The sequence below is a fragment of the Juglans regia genome, chromosome 3 (genome assembly GCF_001411555.2).
Source record: "Juglans regia cultivar Chandler chromosome 3, Walnut 2.0, whole genome shotgun sequence".
Classification (NCBI taxonomy): domain Eukaryota; kingdom Viridiplantae; phylum Streptophyta; class Magnoliopsida; order Fagales; family Juglandaceae; genus Juglans; species Juglans regia.
In genome coordinates, this window is record NC_049903.1 from 30,726,875 (window position 1) to 30,753,813 (window position 26,939).

A 26,939-nucleotide genomic window follows, 5' to 3' on the forward strand; every position below is an offset into this window, starting at 1 on the left:
CGGCCTCCGTTTGGCCTCTGGTTTCCACCGCTTTTCTTGTCTGGATGAGACGAAAACAGTGGTATGCTCAAATTTGAAAACTGAGCTATACACTAAAACCGAGTTTTCTGTAAAAAACTTCTTCCAACAAACGCTCTGATACCACTTGTTGGGGAAATCAACACAGCGGAAGGGATAAAAGCGGTAATAAAAGAGTACACTCATGCACTCAGTGACACCAAAAATTTAACGTGGTTCGGCAACTGCCTACATCCACAGAAAAGAGCTTCACTAGTAAATAGTGGAACACAAGAAAATATTACAGAGGAGGAGGATCACACTCTACTCAACTCAACTCTCTTCTTTTCTCTCAGAGCTCTCTCGGCTCTCTCTCTTTTCTTTTCTCTTTGGGTGTCTGAGACTCTCGCCAGAAGCCTCAATTTATAGATGTATTGTTTTACGTATGAATGCATTTATTGTTGCATTCAATGGACAGTTGAGAGTTGGGCGTTAGGGGTTAAGCAGCTTGGGCAGGGATTTCAACAAAATTTAGTAAAAGAAAAAAATGTATATTATGTGTAGAGTGAGAATAATGAGTTGAATTTTTCTTTAAATTTTAGTCATTGCACAAGGGAAAAATATTAAAAATACTAATTTTACTCTGAAGTAAGCTTAGCAAGCGATGTCTTCATCTATATTTCTTAATAAATAATCATTATGGTGCAAGAAAGTGGGTTAATTTTAATCATTACACAACGGCAAAGAGTAAGACACTTTTTTGCCTCAATATCAATATAAAATGAGGGCAAAAAAAAGAAAAAGAAAATAAAAATTGAGGTTGCTTTTGGATGGGTAGCAAGGTGATTTTAGATATTCTGTAAATAATAATAAAAAGTAATAATAAAATATTTAATAGTAGTAAATAGTATGTGAAAAATAAAAATAAAATAATGAATAATAATTGAGTATTTTGAGAATATTTCACTACCAAAACTATGTTGGAATATATTTTGAAACAATTTGTAAATTAGAGAATATGTAAAATAACATTAACAAATTAGAAAGAGAAAACTCGGTGTTGAGGCACGTTGTGATGAACGCTTTCCTTAGAGTAGATTCCGCCGCCTCCAATTATAAACATGCACTAGGTTTCTCTTGACAGTCTACTCCCAAGATACAACAATGTTGGTTCCCATTAATCTCCTCATCGGTGCACACAAAAGGAGATTTTTAAACCCGATATAAAATAGCCAAAACCCAAAGAAAGAAAAACAAAAAGAATGAGGAAGTGTTTCTCTAATTTTGCAGAGAATTTGAAGTTAATGAATTTGGAGGTGGAGTTCCCTATTTATAGACTGCGGCCCCACAGTCACACTTACACAGGTGAGTCCTCCAAGGGTACCTGCAATTCAATACATCGCTTTAGTCTTGGACTCATTCAAAGCATTTTGCTTTTCCTTTGCCATTGTATTTGTAGCACTCACACCTTAGGGATGAACTTATAATAATATTTTAATAGTACTATCTAGTCACTCAAATAGTTTGTTCTTCCCATTGAACATTCTTCTTGAGATCTCCAGTCAGGAAGGTTGGGTTAACGCTACCGGTGACCTAATTAATGGACTTCAGTCCCATCCTCCTTGATGTACGTATAACATTCGACTTTGCCAGTCCTTTCGTCAAAGGATCCGCTAGGTTATCTTCTGACTTTACATATTCCAAAGTCAGATATCCATTATTTATCAGATATCTTATCGTAGAATGCCTGATACTCAAATGTCTCATCTTATGATTAAAGTATTTATTATTACAAACATTTATCACAGCTTAATTGTCACAAAGAACATAAATAGCTGGCATTGATTTTTTAACTAGTGAAAGTTTTTATAATAAATACTTAAGCCACTCTACCTCATGTCCAGTAGTATCCAAGGCTATTAATTCAGTTTCTATTGTAGATCGTGAAATCATAGTTTCCTTGGAAGATCTCCAAGCCACAACTACTCCACCGAGAGTGAAAAAATATTCACTCGTTCTCTTACGATCTACTGTGTCAGTTATCTAACTAGCATCACTATATGCTTATAATACAGTGGGATACCCAGGATAATGAATACCATATGTCATGGTTCATTTCAAATATTTAAAATCCAATGTCTTCCAATGAGAATCATCAGGCCTACTAGTATATCTGCTAAGTTTACTTACAACATATGAAATATCAGGTCTAGTAAAATTAGCAATATAATAACGTACCAATAATCTGAGAATATTTCAGTTGTGACCCAAGATCTCCAAGATTTTTACTTAAATGCAAACAAGGATTAAGATGAGTACTGACAGGTTTACATTTGAACCTCTCAAACTTTTTAAGAATCTTTTTAATATAATGAGATTGATTTATGCTAATACCATCACGAGATCTCATTAATTTAATACCAAGAATTACATGTGCCTCTCTTATGTCTTTCATGTCAAAATTCTTAGATAAAAAATTTTTAACATCAAGAACAATATCTATATTTGTACCAAAGATGAACATATCATCAACGTAAAGACATAGCATTACGCATGCACCATCAACTATTTTAGTGTATAAACACTTATTAGATTCATTTATCTTGAAATCATAAGATAAAAGTATTTTATCAAACTTTTTGCGCCATTGTTTAGGGGGCTTGCTTTAAACCATAGAGACATTTAATAAATTTTTTCATTTCATGTCCTGGAACCATAAACCCCTCTGGTTGATCCATGTATATCTCTTCTTCTAAATCGACATTAAGAAATGCGGTCTTTACGTCTATTTGGTGGACCTCAAGTTTATGGATCTTTGCTAGAGCAATTAAAACACGAATTGTGATTATTCTAGTAACAAGAGAATACGTATCAAAATAATCGATATTCTCTCTGTGTGTAAAGCCCTTTGCAACCAGCTTAGCTTTAAATTTATCAATAATACCATTAAGTCTCAATTTCTTTTTAAAAATCCACTTACATCTAATAGTTTTACATCCGGGAGGAAGATCACATAAGTTCCAAGTGCCATTAGTCTTAAGAGATTCCATCTCATTATTTACTGTTTCTTTCTAGAAAGTAGAATCAATGGAAATCATGACATCCTTGAAAGTCAACGGGTCTTCCTCCATAAAATAAGTATAAAAATCATGTAAAAAATCATTTTCTTTTCTAACTCATTTTCCTCTTCCAAGTTCATTTTCTAATCCAGATGCACTATCAAGATTAGATATAATGATAGGTTGACTACTGGTGGAAGGAAAACTTACTACGAGTAAAGATCTTTCTAACTTATCTTTGAAAGGAAATGAATTTTCAAAGAATGTTGCATCCCTAGACTCCATGATGATGTTGGGATCAATACCTTGGACTTCTAATTTGATAATAAAAAACCTATATGCATAATTATGTCTAGCATACTCAATGAATATTACATCTACATATGTTGAGACCTAATTTCATTTTCTTAATTTTTGGAACATTAACATTTACAAGATAACCCCAAACTCTAAAAAATTTAATATTGGGTATTCTACCATTCCAGAGTTCATATGGTGTCTTTTCAGATCTTTTAAATGGTACTCTATTCAAGATAAAACAAGATGCAAATATTGTTTCCCTCCACCATTGCTCAGGTAGGCCGGAACTAGAAAGCATACATTTGATCATATCTACCAAGGTTCTATTTTTTTTTTTAGAAATACCATTAGATTGAGGAGAATATGGAGCGGCTTCCTCATGTATAATACTATTCTCCTCACAGTATTGAACCAACTGATTAGAGGAGTATTCACCTCCTCTATCAGACCTGATAATTTTAATATTTCTCCCTAGTTGATTTTCAACTTCAGTTTTATAGACGACAAATTTACTAAATGATTCATCTTTTATTTTCATCAAGTAAATATAACAAAATTTAGACATATCATCTATAAAAGCAATAAAGTATTTATTACCACTTTTAGAGGAGACACCATTTAAATAACAACCATCACTATAAATTAATTCAAGTAGTGATGAATTTCTTATAACAGATTTAAATGGCTTTCTAGGCTGTTTTGATTGAACATAGATTAAACATTTTTTATCCAAATCAACATAAACTTTAGGAATAATCTCTAAATCCATCATTCTTTTAATATTATGATAATTAACATGACTTAATCTAGCATGTCATATTTAAGAAGAACATGTAGAAAATGTAAATTTATTATTAGAATAAAATTTGTCTACTACATTATTTTAAATATTTATTACAAACAAACTACCACTCACATAACCTTTCCTCACAAATGACCTATATTTAGTTACAATAATTTTATTGGATTGAAATAATAATGTGTAGCTTGCCCCACTAAGTAAAGATCCATTAATTAGGTTTATCCTCGCCTCTGGTACGTAAAATACTTCTTCTAAAGGAATGGTATTTCCAGATGTTAATTTGAGTACAATGTTTCCTACTCCAAATACTTGTGCAGAGGTAGAGTTACACATCGTTACTTTCATGCCGCTTGTATCCTGATATGTTGAAAAAATATTATGGTTAATAGTGATATGTATATTTGCTCCTCTATCTACTATCCAATCAGTAGCACTATAAGCCAGATAAACTTGGGGACTTATGGTTACATACTGTTCATTAGTTCCAACAGAGTCGGTCCCGGAAAGCACCATATGAGCATGTGGGTTAGACAATTTTGGTTGTTCATTGCCTTGATATTTCCTCTTTTTATAACGACGATTTTTGGCCAAGTGATCCGATTTGTTATAGTTAAAACAAATGGGTCTCTTATCATCTTTGTTAATATAGGACTTTGGTTTCAAATTATTCTCATAATTAGTTTTGAGAAATTCTATTTGCAATCCTGAAGTGGGGACTGCATGTGCAGGCACATTATTAAATGAGAGAAAACATTATTTTAGGAGGGATAATTTTGTAATTTTAACAAATTTTAAAGTTAAAATAGCCTAGGCCTGCACATGCAATCTCCAAGTGGGGACTGTACCTAGCATTGCTCATTAGTTTTACCCTTATTGAATTTGGATTTATGATGTAATGGGTTCTTATGTGTTTTATGGCCTTCTACCATATTTGCTTTAGACTAAAAATTAGAAACCAATGGTAGGATATGATAATTTTTCAAGTGTTGTTTTTGAATTCTAATGGCAGAGATCAAAGTTTCCATGGTCATATCTTCAGTCTTATATTTAAGAGATATGCCAAAATTCTTCCATGAAGGAGGCAACTTGTCTATTGTATAAGCAACTCGGTAATACCCATTCTCTGTTGACCCAATTCATGGTTAATGATAGTTAACTCATGGGCTTGCTCTACCATAGATTTGAAATCATCCATTTTAAAGCCAAGAAATTGGCTTGCGGTGTACTTATCCATTCCGGCATCTTGTACACCATATTTCTTATCAATAGCATTCCAAATATCTTTGGCAGGTTTAATGTGTAGGTAAACATAAAAAAGTATATCACTTAAATGATTTAAAATCTCACATTTACACAAATTATATTTTTCTGCATATGTTTGTAATTCAATAGTACGTGCAGGCTCATGCAAATCATAAGAAGAATGATCATTTTCAATAACAAAATATAATCTAAGTATTGTAAGAAAAATTTTCATCTTTTCTTGCCAACCCTTAAAATTGACTCCTCCAAATTTTTCGGGTGCAATAGATTCGTTTGAAGTCATGGTGACAACCAATCAATTAAAACACACATCTAGTTTAACAAAGAGACTCTACTCTAAGATTGTTGGAATATATTTTGAAACACTTTGTAAACTAAAGAATATGTAAAATAACACGAACAAATTAGAAAGAGAGAATCCGGTATTAAGGCACATTGTGATGGACGCTTTCCTTAGAGTAGATTCTTCTGCCTCTAATTATAAAAATACACTAGGCTTCTTGACAGTCTACTCCCAAGATACAACAACGTCAGTTCCCGTTAATATATTTGTCAGTGCACACAAAAGGTGATTCTTGAACCCAATATAAAATAGTCAAAACCCAAAGAAAGAAAGATAAAAAGAAAGAGGAAGTGTTTTTCTAATTTTTATAGAGAAATTGAAGTTAATGAATTCGGAGGTGAGGTTTTCTATTTATAGAGAATGAAAGGACACTTGTTAAAAGTCACAACTAGAATAAAATGACACTTGTGAAAAGTCACAACTTATTTAAATGAAATGATACTTGTGAAAAGTCATATTACATAAATAAAATGGTACTTGTGAAAAGTCACAACTTATATAAATGAAAGAGTATTTATGAAAAGCCACAACTCAAATGAATGAACACTTTTGAGAAGTCATAACTTCTCAAATATTAGAAAATACATTGAAAATATTTCTAGATCACCAAAAGACACAACCCTTTATTTGGTTGGAAAGTGGTTAAGACTCATATTCTCAAGAGGAATATATTGGTTCAAGTTACTAAGACATATTTTCTTTTAAATCTAAACAATCGAACCGATATATTGAACAAACATAATGGTTCACATTATTTTTATTTTACATCAAATATTTTAATCATTTCTAAATTTAAAAACCAAGAGACTATTCCTCGAAACTATCATAGGTTCATTCTTTTTGGGCTACAATCTGTCTCCCACCGAATTTCAGATTTGAACTTCTGATACATCAGGATTTGGGTGACTAAAAAAAATGAATTTTAAAAAAAATGAATTGATACTAAGGAGCAAAGGAAACGAATCATACTCAATCTCAATTATATATATTCCACGGGCAAAGCACTTTGTGTTTGTCGCTTATTAAAAAGAAAAGACACATTGTGTTTGTCTCTATATATATATAGGTATCTTCTGCAGTAGACCTCCATGATTACTCCAACTTAGTGCTAAATCATAGCCAACTGGCTGCAAAGATTTCAACTTCTGAATCATACCGATTAGCAGATGAGCATATACAGTATAATAAACAGCATTAGTGACAAAGACGTCTGAGGGAGGCAGGCAAATTAACAAGAGCAGGCTTATAAGATGAAAGTCGTGTTCAGCAGGGCAAGTTTTTTCTTGTCGGTCTCATGACAAAACTATTTCAACAGGGCAAGTTTCGATTGACTCCTCGCTCTATTTCGGACAGCATTTTCTCAAACTTGAAATGAAGTTCCTGTGCAAAACCTACAGAGAGTCATCCCTTTTCTTTCATTATAGATATTGTCTTACCATCATGTATATCCCACCCTGTTTGCGTTTTCGTCTTTGTAATGGCATATATAGCCATGGAAATTGAGAAAACAGAGCATAACCCACTTCTGCTAGATTCATCCCTTGGCTTTTAGAATTGTACTGTTTCAGTTTTTCCATCATGTATATCCCACCCTGTTTACATTTTCGTCTTTGTGATGCATAGATGCCATGGGAATTGAGAAAAAAAAATAGCATAATCCACTTCTACTAATTGTTCTGTCCCTCTTTTTACTTTATTTTGCACCCCAACTCCATAGAGATGCAAAACCCAATTCAATAGTTAGCATAAGAAAGACGCCATTAAACCATTCAAAATGTGGTCTTTTTTAAGTGGGGATTGACCCATAACCCCACTTCATTAACTATCATTTAACAGCTTTTAAAGCAGCCGACACCCAACTTCAGTTTTTACACTTTCTATGAAATACCTTTTTCAATCTTTTATTTATTCTGCCCCACTCCTCCGACCGGTTCCACTGATCGAGAATAGGTAGTCGCAGAAAGCGCATGGTTTCTGTAGTCATTAGTCCACTAACCTCGGATGGAGGTTTTCTTTACTTTCAAAGGCACGTTAACGAGGAAACAAACATAGGACGTCCTTGTCTCTGTCAGTTGCTCGCGCTCTCTCTCTCTCTCTCTCTCTCTCTCTCTCTCCGTGGCTGGGGTTTCTCCGAGGTACAGAATACTCTACTTTTCATTTTCTAGTTTTTTGTTTTGAAGCTGTTTCCCTTCTCGTATTGAATTTGAATACCGTGCATTCAAGCTTTAAGAAAGAGTGAAGATTTTTTCTTATTTTTTGTTCATATTCTTTGCTAAATTCTGCGACTTGCAAGGTTTGTTCGTGAAACCCGAAAAGGTTAGGATTTGTTGGTTTGCTCTTGGAGGTGTTCATGTAAGGAAGCCAGCTTTTTTTTTTTTTTTTTTTTCAGGGGGGGGCCAAAAGCAAGAGGAAGTCATTTGGAAAAGAAACTTGGTGTTTAATTTTGAAAATTCAATTCATTGAGGTTAGTATTTGGATTCTTGAAGCATAGTTCTGACGGAGGTCTTGGAAAAAGGATGACTTCTGATTGAGGTTTTACAAAGGAGGCGACAATGGATCCACATCCTAGGGGGTTTTCGGGTTCCACTGATGCAATCCAATTGGGCAATCAATCTTTTTCGGTTCTTTCTAATCAAAACCCTGTTTCTGGACCCAGATTCGGAAACTCCTTTTTCGATCACGAGTATAGGGGGTTTCATTTCCATCAACCGGATCAGGCACCGAGTCATATGGCCTCGTCCTCAGCTGGGGCCCAGGGTGAGGATTACTCGGAGGACTGTGACTTTTCCGATACTGTTTTGGGGTTCATAAGTCAGATACTCATGGAAGAGGGCGTGGAGGATAAGTCTTGCATGCTTCAGGATTCTCTGGAACTTCAAGCTGCCGAGAAATCCTTCTATGAGTTGCTTGGGAAAAAATACCCCCCTTCCCCGATTCATAGAACAAATCACATCAATGGAAATGGTGAGAGCACAGATGATAATAATCACTATGTATATCACAGTAATTATGCCAGTAGTACTAATAGTAGTAGCTGTTTTGGTGATAATTCCCCGATTCAAAATCACGGAGAATATACCTCCCAATTACAAAGTCTTCCCCGTGATATTATTTCTCAGTCCTCGAATATCTATTTAAATAGTGAGATGAGTAGTGTGGATGGCTTGGTGGGTTTTCCAAGTGGTACTTTTCAGGTGCCTGATTCAAATAGCAAGAACCAATCTGTTTGGCAATTCAGGAAGGGGGTTGAAGAGGCTAGTAAGTTTCTTCCTCCCAGAAGTAAGTTGTTTGTTAACTTGGAGGGAGATGGGTTGTTATTTCAGAAGCCTGAGGCAGGAAGGGGCAAGATGGAGGTTAAGGTGGAGATGGAGGATGAGAGCGAGGACTCACCTACTGGCTCAAGGGGAAAGAAGCATCCTCATGGAGGGGAGGATAGAGATACAGAAGATGAGAGGCGTAGTAAGCAAGCCACTGTGTATATCGAATCAACTCTTCGGTCTAAGATGTTTGATATGGTGTTGCTGTCTAGCGCAGGTGAAGGTAAGGCCCACTTGACAGCCCTTCAGGAGACATTGCAGAACGGCAAAAGCAAAAATGTACAGCAGAATGGAATAAGCAAAACTGTGCCTCGGAATGGGAAATCAAAAGGATCTAATGGTGGAAGGGGACGCGATAAGAAACAAAGTAGAAACAAGGAGGTGGTGGATTTGAGAACTCTCCTTATTCATTGTTCCCAAGCTGTTGCAGCTGATGATCAGAGGAGTGCAAATGAATTGCTAAAGCGGATCAGGCAGCACTCTACTCCTTTTGGGGATGGAAATCAGAGATTGGCCCATATCTTTGTTGATGGCCTTGAGGCACGCTTGGCTGGAACTGGCAGCCAGATATATAAAGGTCTAGTTAATAAAAGAACATCTGCTGCTGACGTCTTGAAAGCTTACCATCTTTACCTTGCTGCATGCCCATTTAGGAAGATATCTAATTTTATATCAAATAAGACGATAAAGATTGAAGCCGTGGAGGCAACAAGTCTCCATGTCATAGACTTTGGTATCCTTTATGGTTTCCAATGGCCCACCCTTATTCAGCGGCTCTCATGGAGACCTGGTGGGCCCCCAAAGCTTCGGATTACTGGAATAGATTTTCCCCAACCTGGATTTCGGCCAGCAGAGCGAGTTGAGGAAACCGGACGTCGCTTAGCAACTTATGCTGAGAGTTTCAATGTGCCATTTGAGTACCATGCCATAGCTAAGAAATGGGAGACCATTCAACTCGAGGAACTGAGAATTGATAAGGATGAGTTGCTTGTTGTAAACTGCTTGTATCGGGGTAGGCACTTGCGTGATGAATCCCTGTCAGTTGAAGGTTCAAGAGATGCCTTCCTCAATTTGGTGAGGAAGATTAATCCAGTTTTTTTCGTCCATGGGGTTGTTAGTGGTGCCTTCAATGCCCCTTTCTTTGTAACCCGGCTCCGAGAGGCATTGTTTCACTATTCTGCATTGTTTGATATACTTGAAACTATTGTACCTCGAGAGGATCGAGAAAGAATGCTGATTGAAAAAGAGATCTTTGGTTGGGAGGCTTTGAACGTTATAGCTTGTGAAGGCTGGGAGAGAGTGGAGAGGCCCGAAACATACAAGCAATGGCAAGTCCGAAACCTAAGAGCTGGGCTTGCCCAGCTACCCTTCGACCGGGAGCTTGTGAAGGCAGCAATGGCTAAGGTGAGGTCCAGCTACCACAAGGATTTTGTCATTGATGAAGATGGCCGGTGGCTGTTGCAAGGATGGAAGGGGCGAACCATCTTTGCCCTTTCTTGTTGGAAACCGGCCTAACGAGCTTGACAGGCACACTTGTCTAACTGGGCCTGCCTCTCATCTCCTTGGCATTTGAAAATGATGATGGAGGACCCAAGGTAATGGCTGCTACTTGTTTCTGCTTTTGTTGTATCAATGCCCCCCTCTTGCAGTTGCTCTCATCTGTGATTAATCGGCTTCTTACTTTATAATTAGGTTAATCAGTAACCTGGCAGTTAAAAAGTGGTCAGGCTGGAGAGAAGATTGTTGGGTAAAGTAGTGGTATGTAGTTATCTTGTAGAGGACTTGAATATTCAAGTTATAGCCCTTTCTCACCACAAATGTTGTATTCTATTCTCTCTTTCTTAGTCAGTCCATTAGGTTTTTGAATGTTGCCTAATGCACAGAGTCAACTTAATATTAACATGTAAAAGAGGAAACTCATGCAACAGGGTTATAAACGAAATTAAAGTATCTTTCCCCACATGGAGGGAGCTCTGGTTTGCTGCTGATGTTGTTAGGAACTCTCTCGTCCCCTCTTTCTTTAATGAGAAACTTTGTTAGCTTTTTGCTGAATTGGAATACTTTTATGCAATTATATGCTCCTCTCGACTTATTTTTTTTTTTTACAAGTAAGAGACAAATATTATTGATATAAATGAAGTAGGCGTAGCCCTTGTACATAGAAAGTATATAGAAAGCCCCTAAATACATTCTAAGAGCAATAAATTAAAGACAAGCAATCATAAACATTGTTCCCATTTTTAGTAAAACAGCAGAAAACCAAAGCATTAAAGTGTGAAAGAAAAAATTCTTCAGTTCCGCCATAGTGCATTCTTTGTCTTCAAAGCATCGCGCATTCCGTTCCGACCAAATATACCACATGATGCACAACGAAATCATCTTCTACACGGCTGCCAATTGGTGACAACCTTGCATCTTCCTCCAACACCCTAACAAATCCACCACCCTCAAAGACATAATCCAAGCAATATCAACCATTTGAAAGATCTCATCCCACAACATTCTTGTTACCTTACAGTGCAATAAGAGATCCTCGTCTTATTTAGAGGAATGTGATTGACCTTTGTCTTTCTCCATTGGCCATTGTGCTCAACATTTTACTCATGCTTCATATCATTGCAATATGCTTTCTTATCGTCTGCTCCATTTGAAGCATTCTTTCTTCTCTCGGTTCATAATTCATGTTTATCATATAGGCCTTGTGCCACGTTGACTAATTTATGTTCCCGATTGGCAAGTGGTGTTTTCTCACAGGATTATGGTTCTTTAATTTATTCAATCTAAACGTTCTATAGTTGGAGAGACACATTTATATAGTACTCACTAATCATGAACTTCACTTTCAAAATCGAGTACAACCCTTCTTGTGGAGTAAAAGTGAATTTTGGGAGTATGGTAATGGGTAATCGATCAAAATAATGATTGAAATTAATAATTAATTAGTATGGTAAAAGCACAATCTCCAACCTTCCTACTTACTATCTTTCTCTCTTTACTTACTATCTTTCTCTCTTTCCATTACCGGTATGTGTGGCAAATCGGATCGAAAAGTTGTTTAGAGCCTTCTTGTGGGGTGGCATGGGGGAGGAAATTAAATTTTACCTTGTGAGTTGGAAAATTGTGAGCTATCCGATTGCGAATGGTGTTTTAGGGGTGCGAAATTTGAGCGTTTTTAACAAGACACTTTTAGGAAAGTGGTTGTAGAGGTATCAAATGGAAGGGAACTCGTTGTGAAAAGATGTTATTGATCACAAGTATGGTAGTGTGTGGGGGGATGGTGTTCTGAGGAGGGTAAGGGGTCTTATGGAGTAAGCCTATGAAAATTTATTAGAAAGAGGTGGAACACCTTTGAAAAACACATTAAGTTTGAAAAGGGTGATGGAGTAAGAACTCGCTTTTGGTTCGATGTTTGGAGTGGGGAGAGCCCTCTTTCCATTGTTTTTCCAATTGTATTTAACTTGGTTGGCAGTCAACAAGCTGTAGTCTCAAAATTACTGAGTCGTGCAAATGAGACGGTAACTTGGAATGTCACTTTTATTAGAAATACTCAGAATTGAGAACTTGAAGAGCTGGCAAATTTTTATAGTTATTTGTATTCAACAAAATTAGGAGACAATGGGGGTCATCATATGTTGTGAATTCCTATGGAGAGAAAAAAGTTTTCTGTTAAATCTTTTTACAAGGCCTTGACAGTTCAACAACCTACATTCTTTCTGTGGAAGAGCATTTGGAAGGTTTTAGTATCGTCTAAAGTTGCATTTTTTACATGGACAGTTGCACTAAAGAATATTTTGACGATTGATAATCTAAAGAAGCGAGATATGGTGGTTACAGAGCGGTGTTACATGTGTAAAAGGAATGGAAAATTAATAGATCATTTGCTCTTACATTGTGAGGTGACTAGAGAGTTATGAGTTGTATCCTTACTAAAGCCGGGTTGAGTTGGATAATGCCTAAAAGTATAGTGGAACTACTAGTGTGCTAGAATATGAGGCATAATAGCGCTTAACTGACAGCAGTGGGGGAATGATACATTTGTGTTTAATGTGGTGTTTATAGTCGGAAATGAATGATAGATGCTTTAACAACAAAGAGCGTGCAGTGGGATAAATCTGAAATTTATTTGTTTTCTCTTTTACAATGGTTTTTTGCTATTGTATTGAAGGATGAGAATGTTCATGAGTTTCTTTTTTTCTTTCTAGCTTACTAGATTGTAATTAGGTGTCTCACTTTGTGTATATTTCTTGTGTACTTAGACATTGCCTAGTTTTAATCTATTCAATAAAGATTCTTACTTATAAAAAAAAAATTAAAAAAATATCAGCAAGTTCATTAAACAATTATAATTCAGTTTATGCTTTCTTTTGAATTATTATCTGCCCATTTCAGTGCGCTTAATCATCACAACCCATGCCCATATCTACTGTAAACTTCCATTTAACCTGCAACATGACAATCTCAAGATTCACGCACGCACACTCACTCCCAAGATTCACGCACATTCACTCCGGTTACAGAAGAGCTTTGGCATCAGCTCATTTACTTCTAACAGTTCCTGATTAAACCCAAAATCAAAGATATCGAAACTCCCAAGTGGGAAATCATAGATCCTTTTACCAAACCGACAAATAATTCATAGCAAGACCACGAGCACGTCGAGCAGAAAGTTATAACTAGAGCAAATCCCAGCAGTCAGTGTAAATAGATTAGGCCCACCTTAACAACTGTGCAAAAGCTGTAGAAAATTTGGTATAAAGGTCAAAGGAGTGAACAGAACATATCCTTGACAGTAGCCTGATTGAATATTGTGACTCTCGAAGTGTCTGGACTTTCTCAACTAGGCAATGCACTGCGAAATCTAACAACATTAAAGCTAAAGTTGAACAACTTCTTCATACAGACCTATAGATAATTAGTTGTACGGCCAAGCCATCTCAAAACATAAATCTAGAACAATGTTAACGGTCCAAAAATGATCAAAACACGAGTGTTCGTTATAGATCGGTTCTTTCTCAAGTTCCCCAACTGAATTCAAAGATGGTAATGGAACACGGCTAAAGAACAAAACTAAAGAAAAATAAGCAATCAGTATAGAAAATTTGTCCCATAAAACGATTACACCATTTTAGGAAGCTAATGCATCATTGCATCTCACTAGTCACTAGGATATACCAATGAGCGACAAGAACGTTAATTGAAAAATCATTCTTATTTCTACGCACAGACAGAAGATGTTAGAAAATAACAAATGCCCACATCAGTTTGTAAGTGTGTAGTTCGTACGCACATCAATCTATTGTGCAACTGTAGAAAAAAAATGCTGGTAATGATAAAGTTGAAACCTTATCCCCAAAGAAATCAAATACTTTTGAATTTTGTGATTAACACACCTATGTACTATGAGGTCCTTTCCTTTTTGGGTAAGGTGAGTGGCCTTTCCTTCTTAGAAGGGTGAGACGGTCGAGTAGGGTTTTGATAAATTTTCTGGTGAAACAGAGAGATTGCAACAAACAATTATGGCAGAAGAACTAACAAAGCTATGGGAAGGATTCTAAGTTAGCAGAAATTGAGAAAGAAGAGGTGAATTTTTCAGTGAATGACACCAAACTTGCAGATGCCAGAGCTGACAGATGCCTACTTCAAATTTTGATGGAAAAGAGTTTAAACAAGGAAGCTTTTAAAGCAACTTTGACCAAAGTTAGGAATCGGTTCAAACTGGTTTAATGAGGTGGGACATCATCGATTCTTGGTTGAATTTCAAAGAGATGTAGATATTGAAAGAGTGTTAAATGGAAGACCATGGACCTTTGATAAACACCTAATCTGTATACAACTTTTTGATAAAAGTACTCCCCCTAATGAGATGGATTTTAATCAAGAACCTTTTTGGATTCAACTACATGGCTTGCCTTTAGCAGCCATGACAGTGGATGGAGGTGAGAAAATTGGTTCCTAACTAGAGGAAGTGATAACTGTTGATGTGGATGGAGATGGAATTGAGTGGGGAAAATATCTCAGGATAAGAGTCAATACGGATATTACAAAGCTTATACATCGTGGTAAATTAATTAAAGTAGAAGGCAAACAAAGTCGGGTAGAGTTTAAATATGAAAGGTTGCTTTTATTCTGTTTTCAGTGTGGGGTTATCAAACATGTTGGTCGAGTATGTGTTCTGGAAAAAACAAGGTTTAGTACGGCAGAAACATCTCAAAACCAATATGGTAAATGGTTAAGGGCCACAACTTTTAACTTAATGGGTAGTGGAGACAAAAGAATAGAGGGAAGGGGATTCAAAGGTCAGAACAACGATTCAGGCAGTGGAGAGGGTCAAAGCAGTGGGGCTCTAGTCAATCTTAAAGGAAATCAGGTAATACAAGAAGAGAATCTTGATGAAGCTGCACATGATCAGCATTCTGGAAGTTACAACAATATTGCAGTAGTAAATGATGAAGGAAAACAAAAATTCTATCTTGAGCAACAAAGGCAAGATGAGATTCTAGAAGATCTGACAAGAAGTCAACAAGAAGAGGGGTATAAGGTATCAAAGATGCAGGAAGGGTTTCAAGAAAAATTCAACAATCCAGATTTGAGATCCAAAGAAAGCTTGCAAGGTACAAACACTTCAGAGACTAATTTAGATTTTTCTAAAAGTAATCCTGTGCAGAATGAGCAGGTGGTTTCTAAACCACTGGGTTGGAAGAGAAGAGCAAGAGCACTTAACCTTTCAACAACAGAAGAGATGGAAACTCATAACACTTGCAGAGCTATTACAAGAGGTAGAAAAAGGGATAAAGCAACAAATGACAGTGAGAATCTACAAATGATTAACAAAAGATAGAAAGAAGAGCTCAATCCTGGAAGGAGCCAAACTCAGGAGCAAATGGTGGTGGCTGCTGAGCAGCCCCACCAGATACAATGAAATGCATAACATGGAACTGTCGAGGGCTTGGGAACCCTCGAACAATTTGAGAGCTTCATTTTTTAGTGAAGCAAAAGAGCCCAGATATCCTCTTTCTCATTGAAACTAAGAGCTCGAGGGAGAGGATTGAAAAAATCAGGAATAACATTGGATTTGATAAAAGTCTTACTGTTAATGCAAAAGGGAGTAGTGGAGGGTTGGCAATGATGTGGAATTCAGCTATTGACATAGAGGTTCACACTTACACCAGATACCATATTTCTGTTAAGGTTAATGACTCAAAACTTGGGAAGGTGTGGACTGTCACTGGGTTTTATGGCCACACAATAACTGCAAAAAGAGAGGGAAGCTGGCAGCTACGTAGGTGTTTACAACCTATAGACCATAGTCCATGGTTGTGTATGGGAGACTTCAACAAAATTCTTTATCAACATGAAAAATGGGAAGGATCTCAAAGACCTTTTGCTCAAATGCAAGGATTCAGGCAAGCTTTACAGGATTGTGATTTAAGTGACATGGGTTATAATGGACTCAAACATACCTGGTCTAACAATAGAGAATGATCAGTATTTACCGAGGAGAGGTTAGAAAGAGTATGTGCTAACACTACTTGTCTCACTATGTTTCCATCAATAGAGGTTACAACAATAGCAACAAGCTCTTCAAATCACTATCCTCTCTTAACAGTCGTGAATACTCAGACACAACCTGCAAGAAGGAAAGAAAAACTGTTTAGATATGATTATAGTTGGGGCATCAATACTGACTGCAAAGATTTAATTTCAACAGCTTGGCATGTTCAAAACAGAAATGCAAACTCCTTAGAAGGTTTGAAAAACAAGATGAACAATTGCAAGATACAGTTAATAAAATGGAATAAGAACAAAGAAAATGAAGCCTCTGAGACAATCAAGATGCAGCAAGGAAAGATTTTATAACTTCAAGCAAGAAACAAAGGTTCTGACATTCAAGAAATAAAACAGATTCAAAGGCAAATTAATTGGAGATTGGAACAAGAAGTGAAGTGGAAACAAAGGTCCAAACAAAGATGACTTAAAGAGGGAGATAGAAACACAAGTTACTTTCACAAGTGTGCTTCTCAAAGGCGCAAGATTAACACAATTAACAGAATCTATGATGGAGAGGGGCAGCTTCAAACTTCTTCACAAGTCATTAATTAGATTTTCCAGGACTTCTTCACAAATTTGTTCTCTACTTCAAATCCAGAGGGTCAACAACAGTGCATAGAGACAATGCCAAGGCTGGTCACAGAAGAGATGAACCAAATGCTTATGAGAGATTTTGATTTTTTAGAAGTTCAAGATGCAGTTCTTAATATGAATCCTATGGGTTCCCCAGGTCCAGATGGGTTCAGCTGGTTTTTTTCAACAATAGGTAAGGAACTATGTGAGGCAGTTACTAAAGCTTTTAACACAAACAATTGGGACAGCTCTATTAATGAGACATTTATAGTTTTAATCCCAAAGGTAAAAAATCCCACTGCTGTAACATAATTCAGACCAATAAGTTTGTGTAATGTGATGTATAAGGTTATAGCCAAAGTAATAGCAAACAGATTGAAGAACATTTTGCCAAGCATAATTTCAACAACTCAGACTGCATTTATATCAGAAAGAATGATAGCAGCCAGTGTGACAGTTGCATATGAAATTATGCATTCAATGCAGTCCAAAATGAAGGGTTCCAAATGGTATATGGCTCTTTGAAACTGTAATGAAGAAGATGGGATTCAACCGAAGATGGATTGATCTTATTTCAAGATGTGTTTCAACAGTTTCTTACTCACTATTAATCAATGGAATTCCACAACCCAGATTTAAACCATCTCGTGGAGTTAGACAGGATGATCCACTATCACCCTATCTATTTATTATATGCTCAGAGACACTCACTCAGATGCTCAATAAGGCAGAGATCACTAGGCAGATCACAGGGCTTCCAATAGCTAGAGGAAAACTGTATATCAATCTATTTTTTTGCAAATGATTGTTTGTTATTTTGCCAAGCAATAGATTTGGAATGGAGAAAAATGGTGGAGCTTGTTAGTCAATATGAGGAAGCATCAGGCCAGAGAATGAACAAAGACAAGTCCTCTCTCTTTTTCAGTAGAAATACCAGAATCTCAACAAAAAACAACATAATTGATATGGCAGGGACCAGAGTCACAAACTCACAGGAGAAATACCTAGGCCTGCCAGCTTTGGTAGGCAGATCAAGAAGCAAAGAGTTGAAGGCTATACTAGACAAAGTCAGTGTCAAAAGGAGCAATTGGAAGCACAAATTCTTATCACAAGCAGGGAGAGAAATTATGCTCAAATCTATCATTCAAGCTATTCCCACTTACTCAATGTGAGTTTTTAAACTTCCTAAAACCTTATTGAGACAACTAAACAGCATGATGAGAGGGTATTAGTGGGGTCAAGTAAACCGAGAAAAGAGAATGAACTGGATGAGTTGGTCTCAAATGGGGAAATCAAAAGACATAGGAGGACTTGGATTTAGAGACTTTGAAAACTTTAACATTGCTTTGTTAGCAAAGCAAGGTTAGAGAATTCTCTTATATCCTAATTCTTTATCATCAAGAGTGTTGAAGCTCAAATACTTTCCCAAATCTGATTTTCTTAATGCAAAATTGGGAAGTAACCTACATATGGAGAAGTATACTTTCAGCAAGAGAGCTTCTACAACAAGGGCTTCAATGGAGAATTGGCAATGGGAAGTCAGTGAGAATATGGTCTGATCCATAGTTGCCACAACCAACATCTTACAAACCTCAAAGTGCCAATAATTCATTGGGGGAAGAAGCTGAAGTGGAAGCATTAATACTGCTAGGAAAAAAGGAATGGAACCTCCTTTTAATTCAGGAAGTATTTTGCAACAGGGAAGCTGATTTAATTAAGCAACTACCAATCAGTCATAGCAATCAACAAAACAAGTAGATATGGAGGAACAACATTAATGGTTGCTTTACAGTGAAGAGTGAATATCATTTACAAGGGGAATTGCAAGACAGGAAAAAATGCCAAAACTCCTACAACAGTAATCAGAAGGAACAACAGTGGACCAAACTATGGAAGATTCAAATACCTCCAGCAGCCAAGAATTTTCTTTGGAGAGCCTGTCGAAATATACTGCCCACCAAGACTAATCTATACAAAAGAAATATATTGGATGATCCAAATTGTCCAATGCGTCTTATGATGCCTGAAACCATTGAGCATATATTGTGGGAGTGTGTCTCAGCTAATGATTTATTGAGCCAATTATCCAGAAAAATTCAGAAATGCAAGTGGTCATACAAGAGCTTTAGGGAGTTAATGGAAGACATGTTCAACAAGTTAGACAAGCAAGAAATGATAGAACTGTCCTTAACTCTCTAGAACCTCTGGTGGAAAAGAAATCAGTTAGTGTTCAGGAACATTTTGATAGATCCCCAAACTGTGATACACAGAGTGAAACAATTGCAGCTAGAATTATGTATAGTCGAACCAAGACATGAGCATCAATTCTCTGCAGAAATCATAAGGGCAGTTACATGGGAATGCCCACCTCAAGGTTTTTGTAAAGTCAACTGGTATGTGGCAGTTGATAAAAAAATATTGTAAAATAGGAATAGGAGTGGCAGTAAGAGATGAAGAAGGCAATTTTTTGGCTACCTTGAGGAAAAAACAAGACTCAATGTCTGATCCTCTTCTAGCAGAGGCCATAGCAACATGCATAGCAGTAAAGTTTGGACTAGAATTGGGTATGAGGAAAGTCATACTCGAAGGAGACTCCAAAACAGTGGTCAATGAACTCAATCAAAAGAAACAAAATGCAAGCTACTTTGGAATGATCATAACTGATACTCAAGCTACAATGGCAAAGTTGGAAGCATGTATAGTCTGTCATATAAACAGGGAGGGCAATTCTACTGCCCATAGTCTAGCAAAAGCAGCTATATATGTATCAGATTACATTGTAGACATGGAGGAAACTCCAATGTTTTATCAGATCATGTAGAATTACATGACATCAATGAAGGATGATGTTTCTAAAAAAAAAATACTTTTGAATTAGCGGCAAGCAGATAAACCAAGATGCCTCATTCTTCAGGTAGACTTCTCTCGTCAAACCACCGAGGAGGATCAAATCCAGACCCACCTGATAAAGTGATAGAAAATTTATATTACAACAAATATATATAAATGTATATATTAAAGAAGAAATATATGTTAGGATTGATTACCAAGGGGATTGCAACGACATAGACGCCAAGCAGTCAAGACAGTGCCCCTAACGACTCCATACTTTTTGTAAGCTTCCATGGAGTACTCGCTACAAGTTGGAACATAACGACAACTGTTCGGCAACAACGGCGAGATTTCCCCTGCTTAATCAATACAAAGTTTTTAGCTTGAAAATATATCAAATAACAACAGATGAACAATACACAGTTCAGAAATTAAGTGATATTAAAAAAAAAAAAAAGTACCAACTTTTGTAAAATTTGAGCATAGAAAGAGCAGCTTTAACCCCTAAATCGTTCACTTCGTGGTATGCAACTTCTTCTTGCGCATTTTCTGGGTTTGGGTCTTCTTTGTTCGATATATTGTTAAGCAATGTGTGTCGGTGGCCTGGGATCCTGATGGGAGCGAAATAAATGGAATTGCGTTTACGAATAGGGCCAGAACGATAATTAAGAGATGAGAGAGGGAGGACGGGGAAGGGTTTATGGGTGTTAAGGGAGAGAACAACTGCCATGTCTGGCGTCGTTATAGCAAGAGCGAGCAAACAATCTTCCCGGCTCTCCAATTTTCGTCCTCGCGAGAGATCCCAAAGCCACGCCCACCCATTTTTATTTGTAGTTTTTCTTTTTTAAATGATTAGATTATCTATTATTTAATCAATATGTCTTTATATTTTGGATTAAAATAATATTAATATATCCTTTCATTTTGATTATTAAGAAAATAATTATTAGTATATTAATATATATATATTTTTTTTTTAAAAAAATATTAAAAAAATATGAAAAGTACAAATAAAAAAAAATAAAAAAAATGAAATTTTACCTAGACGACACGCTTAACGGTCACTACTTGACAACAACTTAACATTACTCTTTCGATTATCTAATGGATGTTGTTACTCAAGATTTTATCTTTATTAGTGTAAATTGTATTTTTTTCATTCTTTAAACATAAAAAATATATATAAAGATATTAAGACTCACTTCTTAATCGTTAAAATGAATAAATAAAATATACGAACAATCAAAACAAGAAAGTAAAATTACGAGACTAAATAGTATTATCCCTATATAGTTGTAATTCTTTACCGCATATCGGCTATATAATAAATAAAATACTTGGATGATAATTTTAAAATAAAATAATAATTTCAATATGTATATTTGGAAACTAATAACTCATAATTCAGGTAAATCAATTCCCGTTTGTTAGTTTAAATGAAATATTTTATAAAAAGTTAAATAAAATATTATTTTTATTTTAAAATTTAAAAAAATTAAATTATTTATTATATTTTATGTAGAAATTAAAAAAAAATTATAATAATTATATGAGATGAGATAAATTAATTTTACATAACCAATCCAAACGTTCAAATGATCGTTCTTTCATCCTCTTTTATGTTAATGCAAATGAATAATAAATAAATTTTCAATAAATTGATAAGACAATAAAAAATGATTAAACAGATGATAAATAATATATAATGTGGAAATACATAAAATCTATGGCGTTCACTGAATGATCACTGTTTTACAAGCAGATATATGTAATGGTCATATAATATAACGCTAATTATGACCACATAAATTTGGGATCATTAACAGTCTTGAATTAGAAAGTATTGCAATGCTTTAGGAATCTCAGCAGATAGAGCTGATAAAGTTAAACAATATTTTGAAGAAAGTAATCCCTATCCCCCCAAGAGCTAGACCAATTTTAATGGCCGTTAACAGTTCAGAAACGGGCAGTGATATGGGAAAAGAGCGCCTTATAATCCTTCGTGGGCGTACCAACTCCCTCCAGCTTTGAGGCCAAGTCGAACGCCTTGAATTTGGCCTCCTCAAACTTTAGTGCCTGTTGAAATGAAAGAGTCCGCTTGGTAAAGGCAATACACCCAAAAAAATGTTCAAATGCTGCTTTGCAGCTAACTCCCTACAAAAAATCCAATAAAACCACACTTGCAGCACAACTTTAAATACCAACTGACCTGAATACACACTTCCGCAACGTCTTCCCTGGAAATGGTTTTTGTTTCCGTCTGAAGAAGCTCATCATCCTTTCCAACAAGAAGTTCTCGGATGCCTCCTTCTCTATCTTGCAGGCCTCCGGCTCTAACTCAAACAGCAAAGCGGTGAATGTCAATGGGCAATTGACCATAGTATTATTAACATAGGTGATAGAATTCTTAATTGAATTACTAAAACACGGAAGAGTATCTGGTTCATTCAATTAAAGTTTGAAGATAAATCTGACCCTTAGGAAACCATTCTAAAGATTTGTACTTCGACAAAACTTGCAGCCAAAAAGACGCTACTGAGAGAGAGATCATGGCCATTCGGTACAAAGCCTCTCATCTTTGAGGCATGGAGTCCTTATATTGACATTCAGTGCTATATCCTTAAAACAGATAGCGGAATGCAAAGCTTTAATGTCCTATCTGCCATACTTCCAAGTAAGAGAGAGAGATTCTCAGTCACAAGACAAAGGGTAGAAATTGATGTGCGCATATAACGTCCTGATATGGAGGAAATCAAATGCAGAAATGGTTATTGAACGGAGTCTACCCTAGTTTTCTAATCTATTTTATTTTTTATTTTTATTTTGAAAAAGGACACCATGAAGCTGGTTGTCCCCAGAAACCGACCCTACGGGAATAAAACATGATTTATGCAAGGCCTTGTTTGTTTTTATAAAACTTCTCAATTCATCTCATCTCATCTAATCATTACAACTTTTCTAAATTCTCACACAAAATAAAATAAACAATTCAATTTTTTCAAATCTCCAAACAAAAATAATATTAAAAAAAATATATTCTAAAAATATTTTATTCAATTTTACACTATCATCTCATCTCATCTGCGAAAACAAAATGTTTGACTATTGATAATTGATCCCACTAACAAGAAATTCATATCTTCATTCATCATCCAAGCACCATCTAGGTGAACAAGTAAAAAACATTGTTCAGTGTAAAATTATTTTACCACGAGAAATCAAATAAGCATGGAAATGGGTCTACCTTATAATTGTATAGGGAATACCAGAGTCAGCCAAATATTGCTCAGCCTTCCTCTTCCATATCTGTGATATATATAGGACATAAGATACAATACCCAAGAGAGAACCACAGGCAAACAAGTAATATTAATTTTATAAAGGGATTACGAACCAAGATATTGCCGTTACCCAAGCGGTTCAATGGATGATTCAGGTTTGTTCCCCCCATAGATCCAACCAACACAATATGCTTCACTCCAGCAGCCTTAGCTGTCACATGGATCATATAATTCAGAGAAACAAAAAGGCAATTTAACTAAAGTGGACAGGAGGAAAGCCAATGCTCACCAGCATCTATTTGATTTTTCTGCCCAATCCAATCAACCTAATAAGCAAAGATATTGGGTCAACATTAAGCTATAAATTAACAGTTACCCAAAAAAGAACAAAGAGAAAACTTGAAGCTGATACGAATGTTGAAGAACATAACGCCGTCCAAATATCAGCAAATGTGAGCAACAGTAACTACCTGTTCAGGATAAGCTCCTTCTTCGAAATAGAACTCAGGCCGTTCCCCCTTGGTTGGATCAAACCCAGGTTTCATCTTGGGCACAGCGCTCGTGAGAATTACGAGAGAATCAATACCTTGGATTGCAGGAACTATGGTGCTGGTATCCCTTACATCCCCAACAAAAACATCATCCGCTCCACCAATTTTCCCCTTACTCCCTTCGGTTCGAACGAGACCTCTTGCAACATACTGATCTGACCTCTCCTTTAATTTCCTATAAACTATCTGGCCTGCCGAAGCCAACCCATAAAAACCCACGTAAATACGAAACTCGTCCTTAAGTAAAGCAGAGAAGAAACGAACTAAATAGAGAATTAAAGACAAGGAGGGGTACCTGTTCTGCCACCAGCTCCGGTGACAAGGACCGTGCTCCGAGCCAACTCCGCCATTGCTGATGATACCACTCCAACTCGTCGAGATCCCTTTGTTTCTGAAGAAATGGGTACCACTAAAGAAGCAGTGAAATAAAGAGGGGGAAGCGGGGGTCGAAGTTTCTGGAACCCTTATCGACAGTGAGCCGTGTTTATTACATATTGACCGAATTCTTTATGAGAAGCGTTGAGGTAGTTGTGGACTAGGATGCCAATGGGACACGTGTAAAGATGGCCATTGAGGAAAGACTAGTAGGATGAGACGTCAATCCGTCCGGCCGTCGGTAAGATATTCGATCGGAGACGTTTATCTGTGTACCTTCCTTCCAGTTCCTTCCGGAGCTTTGGTCGATCCATCGGATCCCTTCGCTCTTCGAATTCTTCGTTCCCTTTCTTGAGCGTGAACATTACACACTCAGATCTGTTCGAATCTAGTACGCATCAAACCACCCGTGAGTAATATGAAAGAAATTGGATAAAGAAATTATATAAAAAATTAATTTATAAATTTGATATGTTATATTATAAAATTAATTTAATTAAAAATTAGATGTAAACAATCATATTACATTAAGTTAATGTGTTAATTTTTTTTTATGTAGTTTTTTTTTTTTTTTTGTAACACTTTTCTTTATACTAGTACACTTATAATCAATGATACCCACTCCAATTACAAGACAACACATGATTTTTTCATGAGATTAATAATATTTGTATTACAATATTGCTACGGGCAATCAGGGATGCGGAATTTTCGGAGAATTGGCTGGTGTGGCATTAGTAGAGATATATTAAAAACAAATGCAAAAATGGTGGGAAACAGAAGAATTTACATTTTGTCTGCTTCTTCTGAAACTTGTTTTGAAACAAAGCTTGTTCTGAAACGCTTCCAACATTTCGTCTGCTTGTTGCGGTTGCCGTCGTGGATAGGGCTATAATCTAGTCGAGCCGGTCTTTGGCTGCCGAACTCGACTCAATAAATTAAACTCTCAACTCGAACTTATCCCACAAATGAGTTCAAGTCGAGTCGAGCTCGAGCTCTAGCTCAAATTATTTATTTATTTTTATTTTTTGAATAAAATTTAAGAATTAATAAATTAAATAAATAAACAAATAAAAAATTTAATATTGAATTTATACAACTAACAAGTAAAATCTTTATTGAATTATAAAATTTTAAAAGATTTATAAATAATTAATATCTAACTAGTTGATATTTATCCAAAATAACAATCTATTATATGCATATATATATTATTAATACATACATTTAATATGATAGCATATATCTATTTCATATATGATTCTCACATACTAGTATATGAAATTATTAAATTTTATATTATAGAAATTATAAAATATACCTATAAAGTATATTCACTATAAAGACATAAGTAATTACATTACATATTATATATTTAGTTATAAAAGTGGTATGATTATATTATTAGTTAATACATATATATATGAGTTTTAATTGAGTTGAACTAATGAGGCGACTCTAGCATAAACGAGCGGGCTTTAACGAGACTTAGCCGAGTCGAGTCGAATCGAGCGGGTATTTACTTTCACTAACAAGTTTTTTTTAAGAGTCGAATTTAATTCGAGTTTAACAAAGCGAGTACCAAGCGGGCTATCAAACAGATTGATTTATTTACAGTCCTAATCATGAGTAGAGGCTGTTGCAGTCGCCGTCGTCTATGGTCATCGTCTTGAGTAGGACCAAAACTTATTGCAGTCGTCGTCGTATTAATAAGAAATAATAATGAAATAGTTTGAGAGGTACTCCCAATACCCAAACCTGCCCTAATCTCTCGTATTGCTATAAAACACACACACATTAATTACGTTTACTTTCAAGCTCTACTCCAAGTCTAGATGGTTGATCTATACCAGCAAATATATAATCAATGCACCTAGATTTTAGTTATATGTCATTTCTCACCATAATTTTTCCAACTTCCACAAATCAATCAATGCATGATTTGTAACGAGGGCAGTGCTAGAGCTGCTGAGAGCGGGTCTGATATTGCAGGTTATTTTATTTTTTTTCATGTATATTTTTTAAAAAAATTTAAACATTTAAAAAAAAATCATAATATCATTAAAAAATATTTACTTAATCAATAAATAAAAAATAAAAAAGGGTATTAGTAAAAATGCTTGAGATCTAAAATGGGAACCAAGCATTTCTCTTGTAACAATAATAAAAAAGAAAAATGATAGTTGTAATTGTGAATGCAAGCACTGTATAATTATTTAAAAAAAATAAATAAATACGTGATACAAATGAAAAAAAAATAATTTTTTAATAGTAGATCTTACTCTTTTTTAAAACAACTGACTGTATAGTAATTTCGTACTCTACAACTATATATAGCATTACTCATAATAAAAAGTTGTCGGTGAAGACACAGCATTGGTAGTGGTTTATGCATCTTCATATGCAAAATCATCATTTTTGAAGAATGATTTTGCATATGAAAAAAAACTTCCACATTGATTTATGCATCTTTGAACCAAATAATAATAAAATATTATTATTTTTTTTATTTTTTATTTGTTTCCTAAAATTATTTTTTTATATATATTTTACAATTAACATCCACTTTGTATTATCAACTTAATACAAATTTTTTGTATCAAAATCATCTTAATATAAATTCTACAAAGTTGATTTTAAGGGTAGGAGAGAGAAAAAAATAGTAAACTAATATTTGAAGAATGAATAGTGCTTCTTC

At 35.5% G+C, this 26,939-nt stretch overlaps 3 protein-coding genes across 4 annotated transcripts; 1 reads left to right on the forward strand and 2 right to left on the reverse strand.

Annotated features, from left to right (window-relative positions):
- Positions 1–6,927: 6,927 nt before the first annotated feature.
- On the forward strand, positions 6,928–11,067 carry LOC109002669 (scarecrow-like protein 9). Of its 2 annotated transcripts, XR_004801174.1 has the most exons (3): positions 6,928–7,899; positions 8,154–10,676; positions 10,774–11,067. XR_004801174.1 is itself a non-coding variant. In XM_018980524.2 (2 exons), the coding sequence occupies exon 2, from the start codon at positions 8,317–8,319 to the stop codon at positions 10,594–10,596; it is 2,280 nt and encodes a 759-aa protein (XP_018836069.1). In that variant the 5' UTR covers positions 6,928–7,899; positions 8,154–8,316; the 3' UTR covers positions 10,597–11,067. The 2 variants fall into 2 exon arrangements, 1 of the variants encoding a protein (XP_018836069.1); XM_018980524.2 differs by having other exon boundaries at positions 8,154–11,067.
- An 8,760-nt stretch (positions 11,068–19,827) lies between these two features.
- On the reverse strand, positions 19,828–20,857 carry LOC109002671 (UPF0161 protein At3g09310). Its single transcript, XM_035687956.1, has 3 exons — positions 20,500–20,857; positions 20,250–20,390; positions 19,828–20,164 (listed from the first exon to the last, which is right to left on the reverse strand). Exons 1-3 carry the CDS (start codon positions 20,762–20,764, stop codon positions 20,106–20,108), a joined length of 465 nt encoding a protein of 154 aa, XP_035543849.1. The 5' UTR covers positions 20,765–20,857; the 3' UTR covers positions 19,828–20,105.
- An 854-nt stretch (positions 20,858–21,711) lies between these two features.
- Positions 21,712–24,656, reverse strand: LOC109002672 (uncharacterized protein At2g37660, chloroplastic-like). Its single transcript, XM_018980526.2, has 7 exons — positions 24,162–24,656; positions 23,786–24,057; positions 23,605–23,641; positions 23,429–23,526; positions 23,279–23,340; positions 22,244–22,367; positions 21,712–22,110 (listed from the first exon to the last, which is right to left on the reverse strand). The coding sequence occupies exons 1-7, from the start codon at positions 24,214–24,216 to the stop codon at positions 21,991–21,993; spliced, it is 768 nt and encodes a 255-aa protein (XP_018836071.2). The 5' UTR covers positions 24,217–24,656; the 3' UTR covers positions 21,712–21,990.
- Between the last annotated feature and the right edge of the window lie 2,283 nt (positions 24,657–26,939).